We start from the raw sequence: 27,913 nt of genomic DNA, 5'->3' as shown, positions 1-27,913 counted from the left end.
CATGTTCAGGCTTGTCACTTGATTCAGAATGGCCATAGTTCAAATATCCTAACATTTGCCACCCAGAGAAAGGTGTTTCCCACCCTGCTGTATTCGGCCAGGGTTTTCAACCTCATTCAGCTCGAAAGTCCTGGGCAAGTGGTACTGGGCTTGTCCCCGTGGGCCTGCTGGCCTGGGGCAGCAGTCAGAAGGAAACAGAAGGACCAAAAATGGAGAGGGTGTGGGGGGGAGGCCGGAACTGGGAAGTGGAGAGTGGACAAAGGATCGTGTCACCCCAGCCTGATCCTGAGGCTGGTGGGCACCAGGCTGCCCTCTGGAGGGGACAGACCCAGGTCAGGGCTGTCGTCCCAGGAACGCAGAGAAGGGAAAAATGAAATGTGGCCCCGGTGCAGGGGAAGTGAAGGGGGTCTTTGAATCTCAGGGGAGCTGACCCTTGCGCAGGACCTGGAGGGCAGAGTGGGCGTCAGCCAGGTGAGGGGCGTGCGGCAGGAAGGCTCTGGGTAGAGGCGATGGTGTGCACAGGATTCTGAGGCCACTGTGCAGGGAGGGGGCGTGAATCAGTGGATCAAGCATGGTTTGTGGAGGGGAGTGGCAGATGACGCAGGGAACAGACTCTGAGGGGACTTGTGTGCCTGGATCCTGTGAGTCACGGGAGCTGTTGAAGGTGTCAGTGCAGTGGCAGGTGTGTAACTCAGGGTCTGGAGAAGGAAGAGGTGAAGAGGTGGGAGGGGGAGGGGAGGCAAGGCCATGGGGTCCTGGGCTGTGGGTGGGAGGAGGAGGGAAAGTGGAAACCCTGGCTCTTCTTTGAGGGAAACAAGCCTGTATTTATCTGGATGCTGGAGAGGTCTTGATTTTGCAAAGCACTGGTGTCGCAGGAGGCTTTACTGTAGGGGAAATGGCAAGGTGAGCTGGCGCAGGCGGCCAGGAAACCCAGGTGCTGGACTAGAGGCCAGCTGCTGGCTCAGCCCCTGGGGAGTAGCACAGGACACAGCTGGAACATCCCCTCCGTGTGCCGCCCCAGCATCCCATGAAACCTGCATCTAAGGATCCCCATGTCCCACAACACCCACATCCCACGACACCTGCCTCCCACGCTCATTGGACCCTTGTGTCTTACAGGACCACCTCTGTCAAAGAGAGCAGCTTCGTGGAAAAGATGAAGAAAACGGTGAGTTTCCTGCATGTCTTTGCCCTTCTCGGGAAGCCTTGGGCATGTAAGCCAGTCCAGCAAATGGCTAGTGCCACCGCACAGGGGAGGTCCGGGGCCAGGAGAGAGCCCAGCCCGCCTCACGTGGGAGTGCGTTCTTGTCTACCCAGAGCCCTGGAGCAGCTCTGCAGCTGCCGGACAGTTTGCTTCCTTAAATGTTTACTTTTTGAACAAACCAAAGTCTAAGAACAGACCCTCGCTCTAACTCATGAGCTGCCCTTCTTCTCCCTTTTGGTCCCAGACTGTCCAGGAGCAGAGGTAAATCTCACATAGCTGTGGTCATGGCACCACTGCCATTTTATCTGTTTTTGTTAATTTTTTTTTAAATGGATTCTCACTCTGTCACCCCTGCTGGAGTGCAGTGGTGTGATCTCAGCTCACTGCAATCTCTGCCTCCCGGGTTCAAGCAATTCTCCTACCTCAGCCTCCTGAGTAGCTGGGACTACAGGTGCACACCACTATGCCCGGCTGAGTTTTGTATTTATTTAGCAGAGATGGGGTTTCACCATGTTAGACAGGCTGGTCTTGAACTCCTGACCTCAAGTAATCCGCCCACCTCAGCCTCCCAACGTCCTGGGATTACAGGCCTGAGCCACCAGACTCAGCCAATTTAACTGTTTAGTTTTAGGCATCAGTACTATATTTACATGGTTAAAATGAAAACATCCGCTGTTCGGTGGAAAACTCCCCTCTGCTGCCCACTCATCCCCACTGTTCTTATTATTTATGGATCCTTCTAGAGTTCCTGTATGTACATACAAATGTAACAGAGATCCTTATTTTCACTTCTTTTATTTTTAATTTCAAAACCTCCCTTTTTTTTTTTGAGACGGAGTTTCACTCTTGTTACCCAGGCTAGAGTGCAATGACGCGATCTCGGCTCACCACAACCTCCGCCTCCTGGGTTCAGGCAATTCTCCTGCCTCAGCCTCCCGAGTAGTTGAGATGACAGGCACGTGCCACCATGCCCAGCTAATTTTTCGTATTTTTAGTAGGGACGGGGTTTCACCATGTTGAGCAGGATGGTCTCGATCTCTTGACCTCGTGATCCACCCACCTCGGCCTCCCAAAGTGCTGGGATTACAGGCTTGAGCCACCGTGCCCGGCCCCCTTTTTATTTTTAGAGACAGGATCTCACTGTATTGCCCAGCCTGTAGTGCAGTGGCACCATCATAGCTCACTGCAGCCTCAAACTCCTGGACTCAAGCAATCCACCTACCACAGCCTCCCAAGTAGCTGGGACTATAGACAGGCACACACGACCATGCTTGGCTAATTTTTAAATTTATGCTTCGTAGGAACAGGTTCTCTGTTACCCAGGCTGGTCTGGAACTCCTGGCCTGAAGCAGTCCTTCTGCCTCAGCCTCCCAAAGTGCTGGGATTATAGGTGTGAGCCATCGCATCTGGCCTACACTTGTTAAAACGCAAAAGGTGGCATATTACATGCATTGTTCCAGACCTTGCTTTAAAATACATATATATACATATATGTGTGTGTATGTGTTATGTTATATATGTGTGTGTAATATATATGTTATATATATGTCGCAGAGATCCTTCCACATCAATACAAAAATTCTGCCGTTATTATCGAGTCCAAAACTCGAATTCAGCTGCCATCATTTTAGCTGTATCATGATTCTATCGTAGCCGTCTGGATGTGCTGTAACGTATTTAACTCTGTCCTGTGAAAGGTGGGCACTGGCGATCTTTGGCTGTCAACAACAGTGCTGCTGTGAATATGTAGCTCAGTTTGCACCTTTACAAATACAGAGCACCCCCGGAAGCGGAATTGCTGATGGGAAGGTAGATGTGTTTTCAGTCACAATAGCAGCTACCAAATTGTTCCTGTAGGAGTCACACCATGGCACGCGCTCAAGAATAGCGACGTGTGAGAAAACTCTTCCCCACAGCCTTGCCAACAGTTTATGAAAATTTAGATTTTTGCCAGTTTTCTAGGTAAAAAAAAAAAAAAACAAAAAACTCTGTATAGTTGTAGTTTATATTTTTATGAATGAGACTAAGGAGGTTTTTACCCATCTAGATAGCTTCGTGGTTTTGTGTTTTTTTTTTTTTTTTTTTGGTGAGACAGGATCTCACTCTTGTTGCCCAGGCTGGAGTGCAATGGCGTGATCTCAGCTCACTGCAATCTCCATCTCCCAGGTTCAAGCAATTCTCCTGCTCAGCCTCCCTAGTAGCTGGGATTACAGGCATGCGCCACCACACCCGGCTAATTTTTGTATTTTTAGTAGAGATCGGGTTTCCCCATGTTGGCCAGGCTGGTCTCAAACTCCTGACCTCAAGTGATCAGCCCACCTCGGCCTCCCAAAGTGCTGGGATTCTAGGCGTGAGCCACCCACCTGGCCCCATCCTTCGATTTAAGTATCCATGGGAGGTGCTGGAAGCAATCCCCCACAGATAGCAAGGGATGAGTGGGCTGGACCTTGCCTACCTTCTTTTTTACTTAACCTTGTGTTTTCCCGTGTCATGAAAACGTGTCAGAAGTGTGAGCTTGATCAGCCGCATTTGTGAGATTGCCTTGGTGACCTTTGCCCTCCTTTACCACAGTGGCTGTGACAGTGAGAAGCCAGTCCCAGAGAAACTTAGAAACTCAAAACCAGGGAGGAAAGGGAGCAGCCTGGAGGGCCCCCCACCTGCCGGGCCTGCCCGCTGCGGGTATCCACTGGAGCCGTGGCTGAGGTCTGTGGCCCTCACCAACCCTGCATCTGCCTTCCTTAGGGGAGGAACATCATCGTGTTCTACGGCTCTCAGACGGGCACTGCGGAGGAGTTTGCCAACCGCCTGTCCAAGGACGCCCACCGCTACGGGATGTGAGGCATGGCAGCGGACCCTGAGGAGTACGACTTGGTGAGCTGCCACCGAGCGCTGGCCCCAGACGGAGGCAGTGGGCAGGACAGAGCGGGCAGGTCTACAGGTGCCCCTCAGTGGGGGAGGCCGGGAGGGAGTGGGGTCCCAGGAAGACGTCCTCAGAAGTTGCCTTCCTGTGGGGGTCATTGCCATCCCTGCAGCTGCAGCCATGCGCCGGGCGTCCTTTCCCCAGGACCAGCCCCCGCCGAGCGCCAGCAGCCGTCCCTGGCCACCATATCTCCCAAACCAAAGCTGCCCGCCCCAGCTGCTCCCCTCCCCTCCTCCAGGGTCTTGGTGAGGGGCACCACTCCACAGCCACCTCTAGGCCGAGTTTGAAGTTGATGAACAGTTTAGTTAGAAATCAATGAGCCCCGCACCCGGGAGCCCTGGAATGATGCGGTTCCCAGGGTGGCCCGGACCTGCATCATAAGAGGCCGGGTTCTGATGACTCTTTGATGCTGAGGTTCCCTTTCCTCTAGAAACACCCTCTCTCCGCTCCAGCCTAACACAGATGGCCTTGTCCCGCCCACATGGCACAGATGCCCATGCCCCACCCCATCTGTGTTGTTCCTTCTCTCTGATCCCACAACACCCGGACGTCCCTGGCCTGACACCGCCCTGGGCAGCATCTGGCCTCCCGTCCGGTGCGGGTTGAGCCTCCAGCAGGCTCAGCCATGGCGGGGGTATGGTCCTGCCTTGTGTCTCTGCAGGCTGACCTGAGCAGCTTGCCGGAGATTGAAAACTCCCTGGTGGTTTTCTGCATGGCCACCTACGGCGAGGGGGACCCTACGGACAACGCCCAGGACTTCTATGACTGGCTCCAGGAGACGGACATGGATCTCTCTGGGGTCAAGTTTGCGGTGAGTCACCCAAAGACTGCTGTGGGCTCCTTGTGGCCTGCGGCACCTCCCCTGGGCCTCCAGATCCTCAGGTCTGAAAGGCAGCCCTCCAGACCCCCATCCCATTCTCAGCAGCCAGGGCAGGCTGCTCATGAGATCCTCTCCTCTGCCCTGGACCCCAGCACGAAGAGAGCATCCCCTCCCTGTCCCCAGCCCCAGTCGGCTTCAGGGGGCATTGGTTGCTGAAGCCTAAAAGCAAGAGTGGTCTGGCTGGATAAGCAAGACCGGCTGGGCTAGGAGAGCTGGAGCCCCAGCCCAGTGGGGAGTGTGGGCTGCCCCCGCTGCCCCGTGGGTTGAGGCTGGCTGTGGACGGGACAGGCTGTGGGCTGCAGGTCACCAGAACGAAGCCTCTTCAGGGTCCAGAGGTGGCCCAGTGTTCCTCACAGTGCTAGGCGCCTGGTGGGACAGAGGCCGGCGGTGTTCCCAGCAGCTCAGCCAGCGCTGTGGGGCCTCCCACCCTGCCTCCATGGCACTGCCTGCCGGTCAGGCTGAGGGCCAGGCCTCAGAGCGGCCCTGTGTCCACACAGGTGTTTGGTCTTGGGAACAAGACCTACGAGCACTTCAATGCCATGGGCAAGTACGTGGACAGGCGGCTGGAGCAGCTCGGCGCCCAGCGCATCTTTGATCTGGGTTTGGGCGACGACGACGGGAAGTGAGTGCCCACCCTGCCGCCGCGGGTCAGCGCCGGGGCCATGGAGTGCGAGGGGGCCGCACACCGTTGTGTCAGCTGAGACTCAGCGACACACGCCACCCACGCAGAGGGAAGGGGCTTGCCTGCCTCTGCCCTGCCCCTGCCGGCTTTGCTTTTCGGTGTGCCCAACTCCCTTGAGCGTTCCTGATGCTCTGGGTTTATGTCAGTGGGCGTTCCAGGGAGCGCAGTCCTGAGCTCTGGGGTGGGGTAGGGTGGGATCGGGGCGTGCCTGCACCGGGTATTGCTACCACGATGGCCTCCCCTGAGCCCCTCCTCTTCTCTCTTCTGTCCTCTCCTCGGGCCAGCCTGGAGGAGGACTTCATCACCTGGCGAGAGCAGTTCTGGCCAGCCGTGTGCGAGCACTTTGGGGTGGAAGCTACTGGCGAGGAGTCCAGGTGAGCGAGTGCCCGCAGGCGCGGTGGGAGGCCTGGGCGGGTCCTATGCCGAGGGCAGCCACCCCAGAATGGGAGCAGGCCGTGGGTCACAGCGAGATTAGAAGACACTCCATCATAGGGAGCAACCTTGGTCCCAGCCAAGGACTCACTGTGCCACCTTGCTCTGCACTGCCCTGGGGCAGGGGGGCACTTCTCCACAAGGACACGGCGTGTCTGTCTCTGTGTCTAGGTTCAATTTTGGCACAAAGGGCTTATTTCCTTAGAATCTGTCTCCATAGACTTGGCTAAAATCATAACGTTCCTTTCTGTACCCTTGATGGCCCCTGGGTGCTGCCCAGGCTTTCCTGCCTTCTCCCAGAATCTCCTGGAAGCCTGCCCAGGGCCACGTCGCCTCCCGCCTCCCGCCTCCCCGCCTCCCTCCTACCCCCGTCACTTCCTCGAGCCCCTCCCTAGCACATCTGCAGCAGGAGCTCCCCTGTCTCTTGTCATATGTCCCTGGGCCCTTGCCCTGAAAGCCACGCACTGTCTCCCCTGCAGCCCAACCCCTCCCTCTTGGGACTGACCCTACAGCTCCCGACCTCACCCTCGGTCTTCCCTTTCCAGCATTCGCCAGTATGAGCTTGTGGTCCACAGTGACATAGACACGGCCAAGGTGTACGTGGGGGAGATGGGCCGGCTGAAGAGCTACGAGAACCAAAAGCCGTGAGTGGAGGGATCGTGCAGGGGGCGCATGGCTCTGCGGCCCCCGGTGCACCCCGGACTCAGTCTGTCGTGTATCCTCCCAGGGCCCTTCTTGCCAGACCCCGTGCTGGGAGTGGGTGTGAGTGTCCCTGCACAGGGAGGGCATGAGACCTAGAGCAGAGAGGCGGGCTGCCCAAGCGCCGAGTAGCTGCTCCATGCCCCAACAAAGTGCTCTTCCTGGACCTGGCCCCGGGAGACTGGTCCTCACCCAGTTTTTACTGAGCTACGTTGCTGCCTTACTCTGCACTGCCCAGGGGCAGCAAGCTGCATCCCACTTCTCAGCAAGGACAGCGCGTTGGGCTCTGTGGCTAGGATCCTCTTTGGCCAAAGGGCTCATTTCCTTAGAATCTATCTCCATAGATAGACTTGGGCAAAAACCTAGCATTCCTCTCTGTGCCCTTGATGGCCCCTGGGTGCTGCCCAGGGGAGTGTTCGTGCCACTACATCTAAGACCAGCCACCCTGTTTTCTGCAGGCCTGCTCCAGCCTGGCTGGGATGAGAAGCTGTGCATTTCAGGGGCTTTCCAGAGTAGAAGTTTCTCTCTTGTCCATGGTGTCACCCAGGACATGTGGGGGTGGGGGGACTGTGCTCTGTGCAGTCATCTGAGGACCCAGCCACCTTCTAGCCTGTGGTGCCATCAGCTTGGGCCTCACAGGTCTTTCAGGGGCCAGCCTCAGTTTTCACGTCTGTAAATGGAGACACTGATGACCCAGCTCTGGGTCACGTGGTGGAACTGTAGAGAGGTGGCTCCCGCCTGTAGTCCCAGCACTGTGGGAGGCTGAGGTGGGCGGATCACCTGAGGTCAGGAGGTCAAGACCAGCCTGGCCAACGTGGTGAAACCCCATCTCTACTAAAAATACAAAAATCAGCTGGGTGTGGTGGTGCATGCCTGTAATCCCAGCTACTCTGGAGGCTGAGGCAGGAGAATCACTTGAACCTGGGAGGCAGAGGTTGCAGTGAGCCGAGATCACGCCACTGCACTCCAACCTGGGTGACAGAGAGAAACTCCATCTCAAAAAAAAAAAAAAAAAAGAACTGCATTGCTCCAGGCTTTGGTATTGCCCAGTGAGTGTCACCAGTGATATTTCCTCATGGAGATCTCCGAGTTTCCCCATGCTTTGTGCAAGCAGAAGGGTCCTTGGGGACAGGGGGACTCAGATCCGAGCCCTGGCCGCCACTCTCTCTCCTCCCCACCCAGCCCCTTTGATGCCAAGAATCCATTCCTGGCTGCAGTCACCACCAACCGGAAGCTAAATCAGGGAACTGAGCGCCACCTCATGCACCTAGAATTGGACATCTCGGACTCCAAAATCAGGTACCATCCGCTGCCGTCAGCCCCTGAACCCTCGCTCCGGGCGTCCTGACCCGCAGCAGGGCCAGCCTTCTGCACCTCCCAAGGCTTGCATCTCCCTCCAGGTATGAATCTGGGGACCACGTGGCCGTGTACCCTGCCAATGACTCAGCCCTCGTCAACCAGCTGGGTAAGATCCTGGGTACCGACCTGGACGTCGTCATGTCCCTCAACAACCTGGATGGTGAGTGCTACAGTCACCGTCACTCTGCTGGGCCCAGGCGGCCATGAGATTGGGTGTTCAGGAAGGCCCTGGGTTCAGCTTCTGCTTAGGCCTGAAGCCCTGGTGCCTGGGAGGCCCTTGCCCCTGAGACTCCATGGTTACCGGTTCCCAAGCAAAGGGGAGGCAGAGTTGCCGTAGGGTCTGGCCGTCACTGCCATAGTCCTTTAAGGGAGTGAGGTGCGGAGGCCTGGAGGCAGAGCCAGCCCCAGCTCCCCCATGGCCACTATGTCCTGCTGGAGAGGAGGGCCTGGGGATGCCCCCACTTCCTCAAGGGAGAAGTCAAGAGTCGGCAGCCCTAGCAGCCCTCCCAGGCCCCCAAAGGTGCTCAGTGCCAAGGGGCAGTAGCCATGCGGGGCTGCCTGGGCCTGGAGGTGCTGCCCAGCCTGAGCCTCCCGCTGTGAAGCCCCTGGACCCCACTGATCACCGACCTGGGCCCAGTCCACCTTGCCCAGCCCTGCTTGCAGGTCCTCAGCCACTGCACCAGGGCTGCCCTTACTGTCGGGTTCCACACCCGTCTATGAGGCAGCAGCAGGAAAAGGGGCTGGGCCAGGCCACACAGTGTCGTGTGTGTAGTGGAAACACAGCAGGTGCATTAGTGCACAGCCCTGTCCCCAACCTCCCCTAGCAAGGTCCTGCCTCTGATGAGAACTTCCTTCCTGCCTGGCTGGAGGCCCGAGCCTTGGCTCCAGGGCCAGGGAGGCATCAGAGAACACAGGCCTTGTTTCCAGCACCAGCGGGGGCACCTGTTCCTGCAGAGCCTGCCCGCGGCATCACCCCCTCCCGCGGCAGCCACCCATCCCCAGGAGGCGCCTGCACACCGCAAGTCCTGCCTGCCTTTTCCCCACAGAGGAGTCCAACAAGAAGCACCCCTTCCCGTGCCCCACGTCCTACCGCACGGCCCTCACCTACTACCTGGACATCACCAACCCACCGCGCACCAACGTGCTGTACGAGCTGGCACAGTACGCCTCAGAGCCCTCGGAGCAGGAGCTGCTGCGCAAGATGGCCTCCTCCTCCGGCGAGGGCAAGGTGCGCCCCCTCAGCCCCGCATCCTCCGACCTGCCACCCCGCTGTTCTCCGAGCTCCGTGGGCCCCGATCCAGCCCCTCACCCCCCGTGTCTCCTTCCAGGAGCTGTACCTGAGCTGGGTGGTGGAGGCCCGGAGGCACATCCTGGCCATCCTGCAGGACTGTCCGTCCCTGCGGCCCCCCATCGACCACCTGTGTGAACTGCTGCCGCGCCTGCAGGCCCGCTACTACTCCATCGCCTCCTCCTCCAAGGTGAGGGCCGGCCCTGCCCTGCCCTGCCCTGCCCTGCCCTGCCCACCCGCCCGCCACACACTGGGGGCCTAGCCCTGCTCACGGCAGGCAGAGCCCAGTTCCAGCCCCAGCGCAGTCCCAAATGCCTCCCCAGACTCTGGACTCCATGGGGCTCACCTGTGAGATTCCCAGCATCTGTCCAGCCCTGGTCCCCAGAGCCAGTCTGGAAAGCCGCTGGGGCAGGGGCCTCTGAGGTTTGGGCCTCGGTGGACAGGAAGAGGCCCTGGTGGGCAGGGATGGCCGCAGAACGGGACGTGGTGTGGGGCTGGGCAGGGCCCTTGGCAAGGAGCTCACACGGCCCTCCTGCAGGTGCACCCCAACTCCGTGCACATCTGCGCCGTGGTTGTGGAGTACGAGACCAAGGCCGGCCGCATCAACAAGGGCGTGGCCACCAACTGGCTGCGGGCCAAGGAGCCTGCCGGGGAGAACGGCGGCCGTGCGCTGGTGCCCATGTTTGTGCGCAAGTCCCAGTTCCGCCTGCCCTTCAAGGCCACCACGCCCGTCATCATGGTGGGCCCGGGCACCGGCGTGGCCCCCTTCATGGGCTTCATCCAGGAGCGAGCCTGGCTGCAACAGCAGGGTAAGTGGGGGGCAAGCGGGGTGGGGTGGTGACAAGCGGGAGCCCCGTGCTCACCCCGGCCCCGGCCACGCAGGCAAGGAGGTGGGGGAGACGCTGCTGTACTACGGCTGCCGCCGCTCGGATGAGGACTACCTGTACCGCGAGGAGCTGGCGCGGTTCCACAAGGACGGCGCGCTCACCCAGCTCAACGTGGCCTTCTCCCGGGAGCAGCCCCACAAGGTGAGGCAGGCAGGCACCCGTGGAGGGGGGGGACGGGGCTGGCAGGGCCCTAGCCGCGGTGCCCCACTCACGGCACCACCCTTGGCCCCAGGTCTATGTCCAGCACCTGCTAAAGCGGGACCGAGAGCACCTGTGGAAGCTGATCGAGGGCGGCGCCCACATCTACGTCTGCGGGTGAGTGGGGGGATTGGAGTAGGGGGCGGGGAAGGCGGCACCCAGTCTTCATCTGTGGGTAAGTGGGGGCACTGGAGTAGGGGCAGGGAGGACAAGGCCCTGTCAGTTGGCCCAGCCCCCAGCACCCCCTCTTTGTACCCAGGGATGCGCGGAACATGGCCAGGGACGTGCAGAACACCTTCTGTGACATCGCGGCTGAGCTCGGGGCCATGGAGCACGCACAGGCTGTGGACTACATCAAGAAGCTGATGACCAAGGGCCGCTACTCCCTCGACGTGTGGAGCTAGGGCCCCGCCCGCCCCATCCGCCCCATCCGCCCCGCAGGCTGTGGCCTGTAATCACTCTCCTCGCTCCCTCCCACAGTCTCCTGGGTGGGTTCGGCTTGGCCTTGGCACAGGCGCGGGTGCAGGCCCAGTGACAAAGACTCCTCCGGGCCTGGGGTTCACCCTCCTGAGCCTCCCAGGCCAGGTGAGGTCCGCCAGGGTCTGCAGCGGCCAGGACACTGGGTCCCACGCCTCAGGACACCGCCAGCCCTCGGTGGCCGCACAGAAGGGCTCTTTCTCTCAGCTGAGCTGGGCCCAACTGCTCCACATGATTTCCAACGAGTGTAAATAATTTTAAATAATCTCTCGCCCTTGGAATAAAGTTCTCTTTTCTGTATTTGCCTGGTATCTTGTGAGAAGATCCAGGGCCTCCACCTGGATCACCTCAACTCAGACCCCAGGAACCTGTGTCGTGGGGCCACCAAGCCCTGCCCTCCCCGGGGTGAACACACATACTCAGGCCACCTCCGGGCCTCTCTTTATTGAGGGCACTGGGCCCAGGTCTTCCTTCAGGGCCCACAGAGCCCACAGAACCCAGGGGAGAACAGAGACCCCCCCCCCGATACACACACACACCCCCCCCACAAACACACACTGGAGAGTGCCGCCCATCACCTCCCACAACACGGGACACGGAAGCCCCAGCCTCAGTCCTTCTTGCTCCGTTGCCGCTGACTATGAAACTTCTGGTGCACGACCCTCAGGGTGGTGAAGAAATTGCCGAGGAAGAGGAGGAGGAAGGGGAAGCCGCACATGAGCACCTGTGGGAAGAACGGGGTGAGGACTGGGCCCGGGCGGGCCCCCCAGCCGTCTCTCCAGGGACCCCGGCTCACCTGCCACTCCTTACACTGAGGGTCCCGGGCCAGGTTGAACAACGTCAGCGCGTTAAAAAGCTGCCAGAACTGAGCAGGGAGGAGGCGATGTTTTATTCAGAAAACCCAGTCCCTGCTCACGCCCAAAGCCGGAGCAGAGGACGGACAGACAAACATGGGGACAGGGGCACGACTTACTTGTCCAAAGAAAAGAAAAGGCAGCAGGAAGGTGAGGCCCCGCCACATCCAGGACTGGAAGCCCTCTGCAGGGAGGAAGGTCCGGGCACAGGACGGCCAGGGACAGAGGGGATGCCGCCACTCAGACCCAGGATGGGAGGAGAGGAGGGTATCCCGGCCCCCATGCCCAGACGCCAGGCCAAGCCCCGCTCACCCACAGTGAGGTCCATGGTGTGCCGCTCGCCCAGCGCCCGCAGGCGGTAGAGGCAGCCGCTCTGGTAGTAGTACTGGAGGAACTGCACGAAGCCTGGGCCGGCGGGAGGGTACAGTGGGGCTGAGCCTGGGGGCTTTCCCTGCCCGCACCCACCGCCACAGCTGCCGCTGGGGCTCAGCACCGACGTCTGGGACACTCACTCTGGTACATGGAAAAGGACAGGAACTGGTTCCGGAATTTCTGGTACATGAGACCATCGGGCCTAAGACAGAAAGTAGAGGGCAGTGTGGGGACCCTTGGGGACACTGTCCGTCTCCTCCCTGTCCCAGCTCCTGCCCCTGCTGGGGCCCAGTCACTCACCACGTCAGCATGACTCCCGACAGGAAGGTGGACACATAGTGATGGAACACCCACCAGCCTTTGATCCTGGAGCAGAGAGCCGCCATCACCCCCAGGGCCTGCTCCTGCTTCCCGGAGGGTCCCAGCGCCCCATGCCAGGCTCCCCTCCCATGTTCCCACCCACGGGGAAAGCCTCGAGGCCCGCCCTGCCCACCGGGAGCCGTTGTTGATGAGGATGCTCTCCCGGATGGTCAGGGTGCAGTAGTACCAGACCAGCAGGAAGTTGAAGGCAGCGTCCGTCACCCTGCGGAGGGAGGGGACCGAGGGTTGGTGCTGCAGCGGCTGGGGACGGGGCCGGGCCTCGGCCGGGGTGGGACTCCCACCTGGAGTTGAGCAGGAAGCGGCAGGTGAAGGAGATGAGGATGAGGATGATGGTGAGGTAGAGCTTGAACTTCTCATATTCGTCCTTGTAGGCAAACCTAGCGGGGCCCAGGCCGGTGAGACGGGTGGGGTGTTGGTGGGGCCCATGTGTGCCCCCACCCCAGGAGGGCAGCCCCTGAACTCTAAGGCTGAGCCCAGGGAAGGTGGGCAGAGGGGAGGTAGGGGGGTTGGGAGGTGGAGGCTCGGCCTGATTACTTAGCCTGCTTGCTCAGGAGCGTGACATTGACATTCCCCAGAACCAGGCTCAGGTACAACCTAGGGGGGAGGGGGTGGCAGGGTGAGGAGAGGCCGAATGACAGAAGCCACAGCACTCAGCCACACCTGCCAGGCCACAGCCTGTGCCACTCCCCACCCCCGCTGCCTTGCAAATGGCCTCGGTATCGGGTTCTGACCTTGGGGGCTGCAGACCCACACCCATGCCCAGCCTCCCTCGCCACCTGCTCCCCTGGAGAAGGTGTCCCCTTGTCTCCTGAGTCTTGCCTGAAACTCCCCCACTTCGGGGCCCCAAGAGGACCTGGCTCTCCCTCCCCACTGAGGGCCATCCCCCTGTCCCCAGTTGCTCCTCTGTGCGGATGGTCACCACCTACACCCCCTCCCTGCCACCTCCCCTCCAGAACCTTCGGTCTGGGTCCACTTCAGTGATCCACACACTTGGGACCTCCTCGAAAACCAGAACAGAAACTTGGAGCTCTGACTGCTGACCCCAAGTGCTCAGCCTCCAGCGCATTTTTCCCCACTGTGACCCCCTTTTCCCTCACCAAGCCCCCCACCATCTCCAGTCCCAGATCTTGTCAGAGCCGGCTGAGTCCCCAGGCCACCCGCCAACTCCACCACTTTCTTGCCAATCCCCTTAATTTCCAGCCTGCACACCCCTCAGCTGAGATCACCTTGCCCTTCTCTGCCAGAGACACTCCAAGAGGTGACAGCAAAGTCACAGTCACTTTCTCAGCACCTGCCCCCGACACATGGACTCCTGTTCACCCTCAAGCCAAATGGCCAGAGGCTCAGTGTGGTTAGGCAATTTGCACAAGAGCAGAAAGAGATTCTGGGGCAGGGCGGGAGCGCCCATCCATGCCTCTCGCTCTACAGAGGGCTCCCGGCACAGCGCGCCCCACGCAGGCCAGCTCCAGCCTCCAGTGCCAACCCACCAGGCGCGGATTCGTCCCCACTCAGCTCCCCGTCAGGTTCCCAGCAGTGGCCTTTCCACATCCTCTCCCCTGAACCCTCCATCCTGTCCCCTCCCATCCCAGGCCCCCCATGCAACATGGCAGAGAAGACGGTCTGGCCTCTGCTCCCTAGAGAGCACTGCGCCACGAGCACTCCTCACCCTCATCTCTGCACCGTCCACACCCCTCAACCCCTCTCCTGGGTCTTTCCCCTCCCAGCCCCTCCTCTCAGCAGGTGGATGTGCTCGAGTCTTCCCAGGGACAAAGTAACTCTGAACCCAGGCAGCAGCCACACCTCGACCCAGTGCTAACTTCCAGTTCCTAGTCACTCCTTCTCCCCCTCCGCTCACAGCCACGCTCTAAAGTCTCTGAGACTTGGCTATCTCCCTTCCTTGGCTCCTCTGTCATCCCAAGATCAATGTCCACCCGTTCCATCAAATGGTTCTCTGGTTCTCATCAAGGTGACCTGACTTCCAGGAAGCGGGTCCCCTTTCTTATCACAGGACCGACCTGAGGCTACGAACACTCTTTTCTCCCTGGCTTCTGGGCCACGCCCTCTCCCAACTGTCTCCCTGCCCGCAGCTTGTGCTGGGAGTTTTCACTCAGCCGAGGGTTTTGCACTGCCCCATCCATCCTGCGTGACAGCAGCTGGTCTTTCTAAGTGCACACTTCACCTCTCCGTCTCTGCTGCCTACTGGGCTCAAGGCAAGCACCACAGCCCAGCAGAGCCTCCAATCTCTGCTCCCTCTCACCCGCCACCCTGAGCTCTGGCCACTACGGTCTTGCTCATGGCCTTTGTGTCCACCTGCTGTTACCTCTCGCCCTCAGCCCATGTGTCTGCCTCATTCTTTTTATTTATTTGCTTATTTACTTTTTAAGACAGAGTCTCACTCTGTCACCCAGGCTGCAGTGCAGTGGTATGATCTTGGCTCACTGCAGCCTCTGCCTCCCGGGTTCAAGTGATTCTCCTGCCTCAGCCTCCCGAGTAGCTGGGATTACAGGCACCTGCCACCACGCCTGGCTAACTTTTGTGCTAAGAGATGGGTTTTACCATGTTGCCCAGGCAGGTCTTGAACTCCTGAACTCCTGACTTCAACTCCTGCCTTGGCTTCCCAAAAAAGTGCTGGCATGAGCCACCACACCCAGCCTGTTTTTTTGCCCAGGCTGCTCTTGAACTCCTGAGTTCAGGCTGTAATCCCGCCTCTATCTCCCGAGTGCTGGGATTACAGGTGAGAGGCATGGTGCCTGGCCCACTCTCTTTATTCTTTAAGACTCAGGCCAAGCCGGGCGTGGTGGCTCAAGCCTGTAATCCCAGCACTTTGGGAGGCTGAGGCGGGTGGATCACGAGGTCGAGAGATCGAGACCATCCTGGTCAACATGGTGAAACCCCGTCTCTACTAAAAGTGCAAAAAAACTAGCTGGGCGTGGTGGCGCGTGCCTGTAATCCCAGCTACTTAGGAGGCTGAGGCAGGAGAATTGCCTGAGCCCAGGAGGCGGAGGTTGCAGTGAGCCGAGATCGCACCATTGCACTCCAGCCTGGGTAACAAGAGCGAAACTCCGTCTCAAAAAAAAAAAAAAAAAAAAAAAAAAGACTCAGGCCAGCCATCCCCTAATCCAGCAAGCCTTCTGCAACCCCCTGGCCTGGGTCACCACCCCTCACTGCACCACCACATCCCCCGTGCTTCCCCTACCAAGCGCCTTCACAGTGAGCTGTCACCCTCAGCTGGGCGTCCCCCTGCAGTCAGCACCAGGCCTCACTGCTCAGCCCAAAGTGGGCCCAGGGAACATTTGCTGACTGAATAACCAAGAAGACACAGCACCCGGCTTCAGACCTCCCCCGCAGGAGTGGCTGGGCACTGAGCTGGGGCTGGGTGGTGGGGGCCTCACCCGTTCTTCTTGGGCAAATAGGCCTCCATGTCAAAGAACAGCCCTTGACGCTCTTTCATCTGGTTCTCCAGCTCCTGCGCGGCCGCCTCGGCCTCTGCTGGGAGGGAGGGTTTGCATCTGCGGGTGAGGCCAGAGAGAGTCAGGGCGGGCGGACTACCTGACTCCCACAGCAGCAGAAGGGCGAGAGGAGCTGTGCTCAGGGTCTCGCAGCACCAGCCCTCCCACCCTGCACTCAGCCCACGCGGGTGGGGTAGGGGCGCCTACTTCTTCAGGGTGAGGGCCAGCTCCTGGAGCCGCTTCTTCTGCCGCGTGATGGAGCTGGTGCAATTGTTCTGCAGTTTGGTCAGCTCCTCCAGCTTCAGGCGGTACAGCCGATGGGTCTCCTGGGGGCCGGAGGGAAGAAGGCTCAGGCCAGTTGGGAAGCCGCTGGGCCAGAACCTGCAGGCAGGATGTGGGGCACCGGCTCCCCAGGACTTGCTCAGCGAGAAAGCAGGCAGAACTTCTGGGCCTGCCCAGGGACGAGGTGGCTCTCTCCCCAAGGCAGGCGAGGAGATGGGTGTCCTCGAGCCCAAAGGCCTCCATCGCACCCCTCCCCCAGAAACAGACTAGGAGTTTTTTGCTTTGAGACAGAGTCTCTGTCGCCCAAGCTGCAGTGCAACGGCATGATCTCGGCTCGCTGCAACCTCTGCCTCCCAGGTTCCAGCCATTCTTCCACCTCAGCCTCCTGGGCTGAAGTAGCTGGGATTACAGGCACCTGCCATTATGCCCGGCTAATTTTTCTATTATGTAGAGACAGGGTTTCACCATGTTGGCCAGGTTGGTCTTGAACTCCTGACCTCAGGCGATCCACCCACCTCGGCTTTCCAAGGTGCTGGGATTACAGGCATAAGCCACCACCCCGGGCCAAAGTTTTCTTAGTCTCAGCCCATCTGCTAGTTTTCCCCACCCTACACGGAAGGGCTGTATCTTTTCCACCTTGATTCTGGAGCTTAGGCCCCCAGGACCACCTCGTGGACCAAGCAGGACCCCCAGAGCCACCCCTTTGTCCTCGAAGCTCCTCCTGCCTATCCAGCCTTCGAGTACAGGGGGCGCTCGGGTTCTCAGGCATTCCTGACATCTTTCCCTTCCCCCAGCACCTTTGGCCCAAGGCTTTCCAGAGCACTTTGCCCTGGTGGGTAAGTTTCAAGAAGGCGCAACCTAGAGATGGGGCAAGGGGCAGTGTGGGAAGAGCCAAGCTGGGGCTGCGGCCAGGAAAGCGGCGGCCAGGCATGGAGGCTGGGTCACCTCAGATCTCTGGGGAGAAGCACCAATGGCAGGGGGCTTGGCAGGGCCAGGGGGCAGCTGGCCTTCAATGCCGACAGGAAGGGGTTGGAGCCCGTCCAGGGGAAGCAACCGCCTAACCAAGCCATCAGGTGGCCGAGGCTCTACTCTGCCTGGATCTTGTTTCTCATGCGCAGGAGGAGTTACCACGCCCCCTCGGACCCCAGCATGTGCCACTTCTGCCCACCCACAGCCACTGCCCTCTCCCCTGCCTGGAAGAGGCCAGCAGCCTCCTCCTCCCTGACCTCTGGACAGCACAGCCACGGTGGCCCCACGGAGCCCGGTTCAGACAATTCCTCCCGTAGCTTTCCACTGGCCTCAGAGGGACTCCAATCTCTGCCAGGCTAGGGCGTCCCCGCAGGGCCTGGCCCCGCCCACCCCTTCCCTGGCTCTCCTTGGTGCAGCCACATGGGCCTGTCAAGTACGCTCTTTCCTTCTAAAGGCTCGGCGGCGGGCGACGTCCCTCTGCCTGGGGCGCCCCCCGACATCCATGCCGAGGACTTCCCCCTAAACACCGCTCCCCCGACCCGGGCTGCCTCTCGGACGCTGCCAGCAGCGCGTTTGCCGAGTGGCTGACCCAAGACTGGGCCCGCCCTTGTGTGACTCAGGCGCCCGCTCTCTCCCGGGAGGGGACGGGGTCGGGGTATGGGCCCCTTTCCAAGGCCCTAGTTGGAGGCCAAGGTCGCCGAGCGCGGTGGGGTCCCGCCGTAGTCCCCGGACACTGGAGAGAGCGGCGGCGGACACCAGGACCCGGGGTCTCGCCGCCCTCGGGAGTGACGCCAGGGCCCCGACCCCTGACCCTGAGCTCCCCGCTGCCTGACCCAGGGCTGACCGACCCTTAACCCTGAGCCAGCGAGACGCTGCTCGGGGGGCCACCAGGAGTCCGCAGCAGCGCTCACCTGGATGTTCTGGAAGTCCTGCTGTAGATCCTCCCAGTCCCGCAGGCAGTCACCTAGCGGGCCCGGGGACGGGGGCTGCATGGTTGCAGTGCCCGGAGCCAGGAGCCTAGGAAGGCGCAGCCACCCCGGCCCGCCCGAGGCACCTCCGCCACCGCCCCCGTCCGCTTCCGGGCTCGCGCCGCCGCGGGAACCAATGGGAAAAGGCCACGCCCCCACCCCAGCCAATCCGAGGAAGGGGCGGGGCGGGGGCGGGGCCGCGCGCCGGGGCTGCTGCAGTCCCCGCGACTTGCGGCCTGGACCGGGACTGGAGCGGCTGCAGCCCCTGGGCCTGGACTGCACTGACTGTGCCAGCCGCGTGGTACAGCCAGCAGGGCTCTGGCCCGTCATGCTAGGAGCAAACCAAGGTCCAGGAGGGTAACACCTGCCTGCAACACTTTCGTCCTTGCGAAGCTCAGCCCCTTTGGGGAAGGGAGTTAGAGCTGCTTCTCTCGCTTCGATTTTGACAGCGGCCTCCTTTCTCCCTGCCTCACCGCCACTGTCCCTTCTTGTAACCACCAGACTGCCCTTCCCAAAACACAATTCCCCATCATGTTCCTGCTTAAAACTTTCCAGCGGGTCTGTCCTGCCCACCAGGAGGTCCCTGATCAGACAGAGCTCTGCAGCCATCTCGGTCTCTGTCCCAACTCAAGCCGGGGCTGCCTGGAAAGCCCTTCTCCCCCTCTGGCAAAACCCCACTCCTCCTTGAAGGCCTGCCCTGCTGTTGGGGGGAATCCCACACCCCCTCCATCCCTCTGCAGTGAGTGATAGGTGGTGGGATGGCACTCATCTCTCTGTTCCCAGCCCCACCCACGTGAGGGCAGGGAATGGTTGCCGAAGGGACTTGGGGAAGGCCCCGCATGAATGGACATCCTAATCCCCTACCAGCCCCCTAGTCTGTGCCGTCTCCTGATGATCAGTTTGTTCTGTGGGTACCGTCAGCTTTGGAGAAGTGCATTCAGAAAACAGCTTCCAACTGGGCGCCATGGCCCACGTCTGTCATCCCAGCACTTTGGTGAGGCTGAGGCTGAGGCTGGAGTTCGAGACCAGCCTAGGAAACAGAGCCAGACTCTGTTTCGACAAAAATAAAAATAAATTAGTCAGGTGTGGTGGTGCATACCTGCAGTCCCAGCTACTCACTCAGGAGGTTGAGGCAAGAGGATCCCTTGAGCCTTGGGTAGTTGAGGCTGCATGAGCCATGACAGCACCACCGTGCTCCAGCCTGAGAAAGAGCAAGACTGTGCTTGGGGGGGAAAAAAAAGAGGAAAGGGGGAAAAAAAGGAAAACTTTTAAGATCTTAGGAATTTCTAGAAAGCTGGAGATGGGAGGGTGCAAATCTCTCCTTGGTGAACACAGCCAGACAGAAATGAGTGGGGAGCAGGGAAAGGAAATATGTTTCAAGGGGCGGACGGCAGGAAGCACTGGGGATGAGGCAAGGGTGTGACCCCATTCCAGGAGCCTGGGGCCTGGACAAGGCTGGGCTTGGTGTCTCGGGATAGAGGATCTCTGCCCATTGGTGAGTGTTGTGATATCCTCTGTGAACCAACACAGGCAACCTCTTGGTGCCCCCAGGCAGCCCCCAAAGGGTCCAGGTCACAGGGGGATGTGGGGCAGCTGCTCTAGCAGCCAGATGCTCTTCCAGAGGCAGCCACAGGGGTGCAGGAGGGATGGCCCAGGATGCCCTGGGAATGCGGATTCTCAGCAAGCCTGAGCAGGGCGCACCTGCTGTGTGGCTTGAACAGGCGCTTGGGAAGAATCAGTACAGGAGGCTGATGTGAGACTTTCAGGTGGCAAAGGCCTTCTTCCAGACAAGCCTGGGTATACACACTCTGGCCCTCCACCCACAAAAAGCCCCCAAGCGAGGCCATTCAGCACCCTTCACTGGGGCCGTGGAGATCAGTAGAGTGGATCCGTGATGTTTGTGATGAAACTTCCAAGGATAATCTTCTCCCATTCCAGCAGCTGAGTCACCAGCCCCCGATTTGGACACATGTTGTTTTTGCACTTCTTGACATAGGCCCAGGACCTCTATGAATGCAAAGAAAGAGAATGAACTCCTGGGCCCTTTCCACTTGGATCAGAGGCAGCTTTCAGAGACAGGAGGCCCTTGCGCAGTGCCAGCAATACCGCTTAAGGGCTGGACGCAAAAACAAGGCAGCCTGGCATAAATTCATCAGTGCTGTGAGTCATGTTAAATCTGGGGGCAGGCCGGGCATGGTGGCTCACGCCTGTAATCCCAGCACTTTGGGAGGCTGAGGTGGGTGGATCACGAGGTCAAGAGATCGAGACCATCCCGGTCAACATGGTGAAACCCCGTCTCTAATAAAATATGAAAATTAACTGGGCATGGTGGCGCACGTCTGTAGTCCCAGCTACTTGGGAGGCTGAGGCAGGAGAATTGCCTGAACCCAGGAGGTGGAGGTTGCAGTGAGCCGAGATTGTGCCACTGTACTCCTGCCTGGCACCTGGCAACAGAGTGAGACTCTGTCTCAAAAAAAAAAAAAAAAAAAATCTGGGGACAGACACAATTCCTATTTCAAATAGCTCCTGGGAGGACTGAGACCACATACCTGAAACCACCTGCGGCTGAAAAACGCTACGCCAAGCCTAGTGCAGTCTCAACAAAGGTTTGCCTTACGACTGGATGAAGTAATGGAAAGAGGACTGTGGGCAAATTCTCTGAAGAAGGAAAATTCAAGCTGCCCTCTTCCAGGCATCCACCTTGAAGGAAGGGTTGCTGCATGAAGGAGCGTGAGCACCTGGTCTCCATCTGGACTGAGGACAAAGGCAAAGGGAAGACAGGAGAGGTGCCTGAAAACTAGGAATAGAAGGAAATGACCGGGTGAGGTGGCTCATGCCTGTAATCCCAGCACTTTGGGAGGCCGAGGCGGGCTGATCACCAGGTCAGGAGTTTGAGACCAGCCGGCCAACATGGCAAAACCCTGTCTCTACTAAAAAAAAAAAAAAAAAAAAAATACAAAAATTAGCCAGGTATGGTGGCACATGCCTGTAATCCTGGCTACTTGGGTGGCTGAGGCAGGAAAATCGCTTGAACATGGGAGGCAGAGGTTGCAGTTAGCCGAGATTGCGCCACTGCACTCCAGCCTGGGTGAAGCGGCAAGACTCTGTCTCAAAAAAAAAGGAAGGAAATGATGTCACCCCAATAAAGGCCATATATGAAAAGGCCACAGCTAACATCACACTCAATGGCAAAAGATAAAGTGTTTCCTCTAAGATCAGTAAGATCAGGAACAAGGCAAGGCTGCTTGCTTTCGTCACTTCTGTTCAACATAGTACTGGAAGTCCTAGCCAGAACAATGAGGCAAGAAAAGAAAAGGCATCTACATTGGATAGAAAGATGTAAACTTACCTCTGTTTGAAGATGACATGATCTCCTATGTAGAAAACCCTTAAGATCACACACACACACACACACACACACACACACAGCTAATAAATTCAGCAAGGTTGCAGGATACAAAACCAGCATGCAAAAATTAGTTGCATGTCTATATATTAACAATAAACAATTCAAAAAGGAAATTAAGAAAACAATTCCATTTATAATAGCATCAAAAAGAAGAAAATATTTAACCAAGGAGGCAAAAGGTTGTTATACTGAAAACTGAAAAACAGTGCTGAAAAATTAAAGAAACAAACAAATGAAAAGACATCCTGTGTGCCTGGGTTTATTATCAAGATGCCAATACTGCTGGGCGCGGTGGCTCACGCCTGTAATCCCAGCACTTTGGGAGGCCGAGGCGGGTGGATCACGAGGTCAAGAGACTGAGGCCATCCTGGTCAACATGGTGAAACCCCGTCTCTACTAAAAATACAAAAAATTAGCTGGGCATGGTGGTGTGTGCCTGTAATCCCAGCTACTCAGGAGGCTGAGGCAGAAGAATTGCCTGAACCCAGGAGGCGGAGGTTGCGGTGAGCCGAGATGGCACCATTGCACTCCAGCCTGGGTAACAAGAGCAAAACTCCGTCTCAAAAAAAAAAGCCAATACTACTCAAAGCAATCCACAGGTATAAGGCAATTCCTATCAAAATCCCAACAGCTTATTTTGCAGAAATAGAAAAATCCATCCTAAAATTTATATGGAATCTCAAGGGACCCCATACAAAATATTTTTAAAAAACAAAGTTGGAGGTCTCACACTTCCTGATTTCAAACCTTCTAACAAAGCTACAGTAATCAAAACAGTGTGGTATGGGCATGAAGACAAAGAGACCAATGAAATAGAATAGCCAGCCTAGAAATAAACTCTTACATATATGGTCAAGCATTTTTTTTTTTTTTTTTTGAGACAGAGTCTCAGTCTGGTGCCCAGACTGGAGTGCAGTGGCACAATCTCAGCTCACTGCAACCTCCACCTCCTGGGTTCAAGTCATTCTTGTGCCTCAGCCTCCAAAGCAGCTGGGATCACAGGAATGTGCTACCACACCCAGCTTATTTTTGTATTTTTAGTAGAGATAAGGTTTTGCAGGCTGATCTCAAACTCCTGACCCTCAGGTGATTTGCCCACCTCAGCCTCCCAAAATGCTGGAATTACAGGAGTGAGCCACTGCATCTGGCCTGTCAAGCAATTTTTGATAGTGTGCCAAGACCATTCAGTGGGGGAAAAGGACAGTCATTTCAACAAATGGTGCTAGGAAAACTAGGTATCCCCATACAAAAAAATAAAATTGAAAACAGGAAATCAATAGAGAAAAAAAAAATCAATAAAACCAAAAGCCAGTTCTTTGAAAAGATCAATAAAATCAATATACCTCTAGCCAGGCTAACTAAAGAGAAGACACAAATTACCGATATCAGAAGTGAAAGAGGAGACATTGCTACAGATCCCACAGACATTAAAAGGATAATAAAAGAATATTCATACCCACAAATACGACTGATCAATTCTTTGAAAGACACAATCTGCCAAAACTCACACAAGAAGAAACAGAATCTGAATAGACCTACATATATTAAAGAAATTGAATCAATAATTAGTAATCTTCCAAAACAGAAAGCACCCAGCCCAGATGGGTTCACTGGTGAATTCCACATATAATAAATTATTATTCAGCCTTAAAAGGATGGAACCTATATCAGGGACCTAGAGTAGCCAAATTCATAGATAACGAAAGTAGAATGGTGGTTCCCATGGGGTGATGAAGAGAGGGGAAGTAATGAGTCGTTGTTTCAGTTTTTTTGTTGTTGTTGTTGTTTTTTTTGAGACGGAGTTTCGCTCTTGTTACCCAGGCTGGAGTGCAATGGCGCGATCTCGGCTCACCGCAACCTCTGCCTCCTGGGCTCAGGCAATTCTCCTGCCTCAGCCTCCTAAGTAGCTGGGATTACAGGCACGCGCCACCATGCCCAGCTAGTTTTTTTTGTATTTTTTAGTAGAGACGGGGTTTCACATGTTGACCAGGATGGTCTTGATCTCTCGACCTCATGATCCACCTGCCTCGGCCTCCCAAAGTGCTGGGATTACAGGTTTGAGCCACCGCGCCCGGCCTCGTTGTTTCAGTTTTGTAAGACGGAAAAGTTTGAGAGATTGGTTGCACAATAATGTGAAGGTACTTAATGCTCCTAACGTATACATTAGAAAATGGTTAAGATGGTAATTTTTTTTTTTTTTTTTTTTTTTTTTTTTTTTTTTTTTTGAGACAGAGTCTCGCTCTGTCACCAGGCTGGAGTGCAGTGGCACTGTCTCAGCTCATTGTAACCTCCGCCTCCCGGGTTCAAGCAATTCTCCTGCCTCAGCCTCTGGAGTAGCCAGGACTACAGGTGCATGCCACCACACTGGACTAATTTTTTTTTTTTTTTTGTATTTTTTAATAGAAATGGGATTTCACCATGTTGGCTAGGATGGTCTCGATTTCCTGACCTTGTGATCCGCCTGCCTTGGCCTCCCAAAGTGCTGGGATTACAGGCGTTAGCCACCGTGCCCACCCAAGATAGTAATCTCTCTCTGTGTGTGTGTGTGTGTGTGTGTGTGTGTGTGTGTGTGTGTATTTTTTTCCTGAGACAGTTTTCCATTCTCTTGCCTCAGCCTCCCCAGTAGCTGGGATTACAGGCACACCACCACACCCAGCTAATTTTTGTATTTTTAGTAAACGGGGTTTCACCATGTTGGTCACGCTGGTCTCAAACTCCTGACCTCAAGTGGTCTACCTGCCTCGGCCTCCCAAAGTGCTGAGATTTCAAGTGTGAGGCCCTGTGCCTAGCCTGGACTCTTTTTTTTGAGACAGAGTCTTGCTCTATCACTCATGCAGTGGCACAATCACAACTCACCGCAGCCTGGAGCTCTTCAGCTCAAGTGATCCTCCCACCTTAGCCTCCTGAGTAGCCGAGACCACAGGTGCACACTGATTTTTTATTTTTTGTAGAGATGGGCTCTCCCTATGTTACCCAGGCTGATTTCAAACTCCTGGCCTCAAGCAATCCTTCTGTTTGGGCCTCCCAAAAAGCTAGGATTACAGGTGTGAGCCACCATGCCCTGCCTTTTCAAAAATTGTGTCGAAATATACGTAACAAAATTCACCATTACAACCAGTTTTTGGGTGCACAGTTAAACGGCATTAAGCACATTCACACTGTTGTGCAACCATCACCACTATCCATCTCTAGAAATTTTTTTTTTTTTTTTTTTTTTTTTTTTCCAAGACAGAGTTTTGTTCTTGTAGCCCAGGCTGGAGTGCAGTGACATGATCTCAGCTCACTACAACCTCTGCCTCCCAGGTTCAAGCGATTCTCCTGCCTCCGCCTCCCAGGTTCAAGCGATTCTCCTGCCTCCGCCTCCCAGGTTCAAGCGATTCTCCTGCCTCCGCCTCCCAGGTTCAAGCGATTCTCCTGCCTCCGCCTCCGCCTCCCAGGTTCAAGCGATTCTCCTGCCTCCGCCTCCCGAGTAGCTGGGATTACAGGTACACGCCACCACGCCCAGCTAATTTTGCATTTTCAGTAGGGACAGGGGTTTCACCACATTGGTCAGGCTGGTCTCGAACTCCTGACCTCAAGTGATCTGCCCACCTCAGCCTCCCAAAGTGCTGGGATTACAGGTATGAGCCACTGTGCCTGGCCCATCTCCAGAACTTCTTCATTTTCCCAAATTGAAACTCTGTCCCCATGAAACACTAACTCCCCATCACCCCTCTGTCCCCCAGCATTTACCTTTCTGTCTGTGATTTTGATACTGTAGTATCTCATATAAATGGAATATGTATGTCATTTTGTGACTGGTGTATTTCACTTAGCATAACCACCTCAAAGTTCATCCATGCTGTAGCATTAGCATGTCGGAATTTCCTTTTTTGAGACAGAGTCTTGCTCTGTCACCAGGTGCTAGACTGGAGTACAGTGGCCTGATCTTGGCTCACTGCAACCTCTGCCTCCCAGGTTCAAGCAATTTTCCTGCCTCAGCCTCCCGAGTAGCTGGGATTACAGGCGCCTGCCACCATGCCCAGCTAATTTTTATATTTTTTAGTACAGACAGGGTTTCACCATGTTGGCCAGGATGGTCTCAATCTCTTGACCTCATGATCCACCCGCCTCGGCCTCCCAAAGTGCTGGGATTACAGGCGTGAGTCACCACGCCCAGCCCTTTTTTTTTTTTTTTTTTTTTTTTTTTAAGAGACAGGTCTCACTCTGTAATCCAGGTTGGAGTGCAGTGGCACGATCATAGCTCATTGCAACCTCAACCTCCCAGGCTCAAATGATCCTCCCACCTCAGTCTCCCGAGTAGCTGGGACCACAAGCATGCAGCAAGCACCACACCCAGCTAATAGAATTTCCTTCCTTTTAAAGTCTGAGTAATTTTCTACTGTCTGTATATGTCACTTTTTTTTTTTTTTTTTTTTTTTTTTTTTTTTTTTTTTTTTACACGGAGTTTGGCTCTTGTTACCCAGGCTGGAGTGCAATGGCGCGATCTCGGCTCACCGCAACCTCCGCCTCCTGGGCTCAGGCAATTCTCCTGCCTCAGCCTCCTGAGTAGCTGGGATTACAGGCACGTGCCACCACGCCCAGCTACTTTTTTCTATTTTTAGTAGAGACGGGGTTTCACCATGTTGACCAGGTTGGTCTCGATCTCTCGACCTCGTGATCCACCCGCCTCGGCCTCCCAAAGTGCTGGGATTACAGGCTTGAGCCACCGCGCCCGGCTCACATTTTTTATCTCCATTCATTTGTCTAGGGACACCTGGGTCCTTTCCACCCTTTGGCTGCTGTAATATTGCCATGAACATAAACATCCTAATATCTGCTGAAGTTCCTGCTCCCACTTCTTTTGGGCACGCTCAGGAGAATTCCTGGTCCAAGACTCTTTCTAGGCTAGGTGCAGTGGCTCAAGCCTGTCATCCCACAAGGCTGAGGTGGGCAGATCACCTGAGGTCAGGAGTTCAAGACCAGCCTGGCCAACATGGCGAAACCCCGTCTCTACTAAAAATACAAAAATTAGCCAGGCGTGGTGGCGCAGGTCTATAATCCGAGCTACTAGGGAGGCTGTGACAGGAGAATCACTTGAACCCAGGAGGCAGAGGTTGCAGGGAGCTGAGATTGCACCACTGCCCTCCAGCCTGGGTGACAGAAGGTGACTCCATTGCAAAAAAAAAAAAAAGACTCTAGCCTGCAACTTCATCCCCAAAGTGCACATGGGGGTGACAACCAAAACCACTGGCCGGCGGGCTTTATTCTTCATCCTCCTTCCTCTAAACACACCCCTGGGCAAATATCAGGGCTTTGTGGGTCTTATCAAGCCCTCTGAGATCACTAACAGGCTGTGACAGGCAGGGCAGGCCCCTGAGAAAGGCGCTGTGTGCAAGTCAGCCGCCCCAGGTTCTACCTGGGTTTGCCAAGATGGGTCCCTGCTTCCCTCTCCTCTCTGGACCTTGCACCCAAGGTACAGGGAGGTTGGCAGGAGTGGGTGGGCACCTGTGTTGCAGTTCTGGTACTCCTAGCAGTTCTCCCTTGGGCAACACCACATGCATGCGGGTAGACAAACAGCAGGAGGGGCCATGCCAAGGGGGCTGCAGGACAGCCTGACCCTGCCTGAGTCCCTGGTGTCCAGCTTCAGGCCTCAAGCCTGCAACACTGGGACACGGGCTGGGGAGCACCCTAGACTTGGAGTTCTCTGGGATTCTTCCTCCCAAAGCAGTGCCAGGGCCCCACTCCTCCCAGGTCGCACTCTGACCCCGCCTCCCAGGGGTGGCCGGGGTGGAGGTCTGGCCCAGGAACACCTACCTGCAAGGTCTGCTCGTTACAATGCATGAGGTAGGCTATGGCCGCCGCACAGCTGCGGCTGATCCCTCGGGTGGAAAAGATCAGAATGACAGAGCCAAGCTGAAGGTGAATTGCTGTGAAAAGAAGTGGGGTTTGGGTCATGCCTGGCCCTCCTCCCTGTGGGCCTGGGTTGCCGTCAGACACTGGCCTCCATGGGCCCATGGTCCAAGCATGAGTTCAGGACCAGCCCACGCGACCTCGGAAAGTCCCATAATTTCTCTGGGTATCCGTTTCGTTGTCTAGCAAGTGGGCATCCTTCAGACCTGGCTGGAAACTCCAGAGAATCATGCCTGGTTAACCAGCAGCACCAGGCAAAGATCTTTTCCTGAACTCCAGGCTTCTAGCCCAGGAAGCTCTGCTACCAACTG

General features: G+C 56.6%; 3 protein-coding genes across 6 annotated transcripts in view; 1 reads left to right on the top strand and 2 right to left on the bottom strand.

The window, feature by feature from the left end:
• Positions 1-3,952: 3,952 nt before the first annotated feature.
• POR (cytochrome p450 oxidoreductase) lies at positions 3,953-11,326 on the top strand. Its single transcript, XM_039460618.2, has 13 exons — positions 3,953-4,075; positions 4,786-4,935; positions 5,502-5,626; positions 5,971-6,060; positions 6,664-6,762; positions 8,000-8,116; positions 8,218-8,336; positions 9,223-9,404; positions 9,505-9,654; positions 10,003-10,273; positions 10,347-10,492; positions 10,584-10,666; positions 10,809-11,326. Exons 1-13 carry the CDS (start codon positions 4,046-4,048, stop codon positions 10,951-10,953), a joined length of 1,707 nt encoding a protein of 568 aa, XP_039316552.2. The 5' UTR covers positions 3,953-4,045; the 3' UTR covers positions 10,954-11,326.
• On the bottom strand, positions 11,308-18,424 carry TMEM120A (transmembrane protein 120A). Its single transcript, XM_003934126.4, has 12 exons — positions 18,245-18,424; positions 16,290-16,408; positions 16,026-16,142; positions 13,168-13,227; positions 12,915-13,010; positions 12,746-12,835; positions 12,553-12,618; positions 12,393-12,454; positions 12,193-12,285; positions 12,000-12,064; positions 11,823-11,891; positions 11,308-11,750 (listed from the first exon to the last, which is right to left on the bottom strand). The coding sequence occupies exons 1-12, from the start codon at positions 18,323-18,325 to the stop codon at positions 11,637-11,639; spliced, it is 1,032 nt and encodes a 343-aa protein (XP_003934175.1). The 5' UTR covers positions 18,326-18,424; the 3' UTR covers positions 11,308-11,636.
• Positions 18,425-20,082: 1,658 nt separating this feature from the next.
• The window catches only part of STYXL1 (serine/threonine/tyrosine interacting like 1), a 71,612-nt gene continuing 63,781 nt past the window's right edge, over positions 20,083-27,913 (bottom strand). For all 4 annotated transcript variants that reach the window (XM_039460610.2, XM_074390604.1, XM_039460611.2 and 1 more), the window contains exons 8-9: positions 27,507-27,619; positions 20,083-20,308 (exon numbers count right to left, since the gene is read on the bottom strand). In XM_039460610.2, the coding sequence (XP_039316544.1) occupies positions 20,177-20,308; positions 27,507-27,619 (245 nt within the window). In that variant the 3' untranslated portion in view covers positions 20,083-20,176. The remainder of the gene's footprint in view (positions 20,309-27,506; positions 27,620-27,913) is intronic.

Source organism: Saimiri boliviensis, chromosome 20 (assembly GCF_048565385.1).
Source record: "Saimiri boliviensis isolate mSaiBol1 chromosome 20, mSaiBol1.pri, whole genome shotgun sequence".
Taxonomy (NCBI): domain Eukaryota; kingdom Metazoa; phylum Chordata; class Mammalia; order Primates; family Cebidae; genus Saimiri; species Saimiri boliviensis.
The sequence above is the reverse complement of the archived record's forward strand: the minus strand, read 5'-3'. Positions and strand labels throughout refer to the sequence as shown.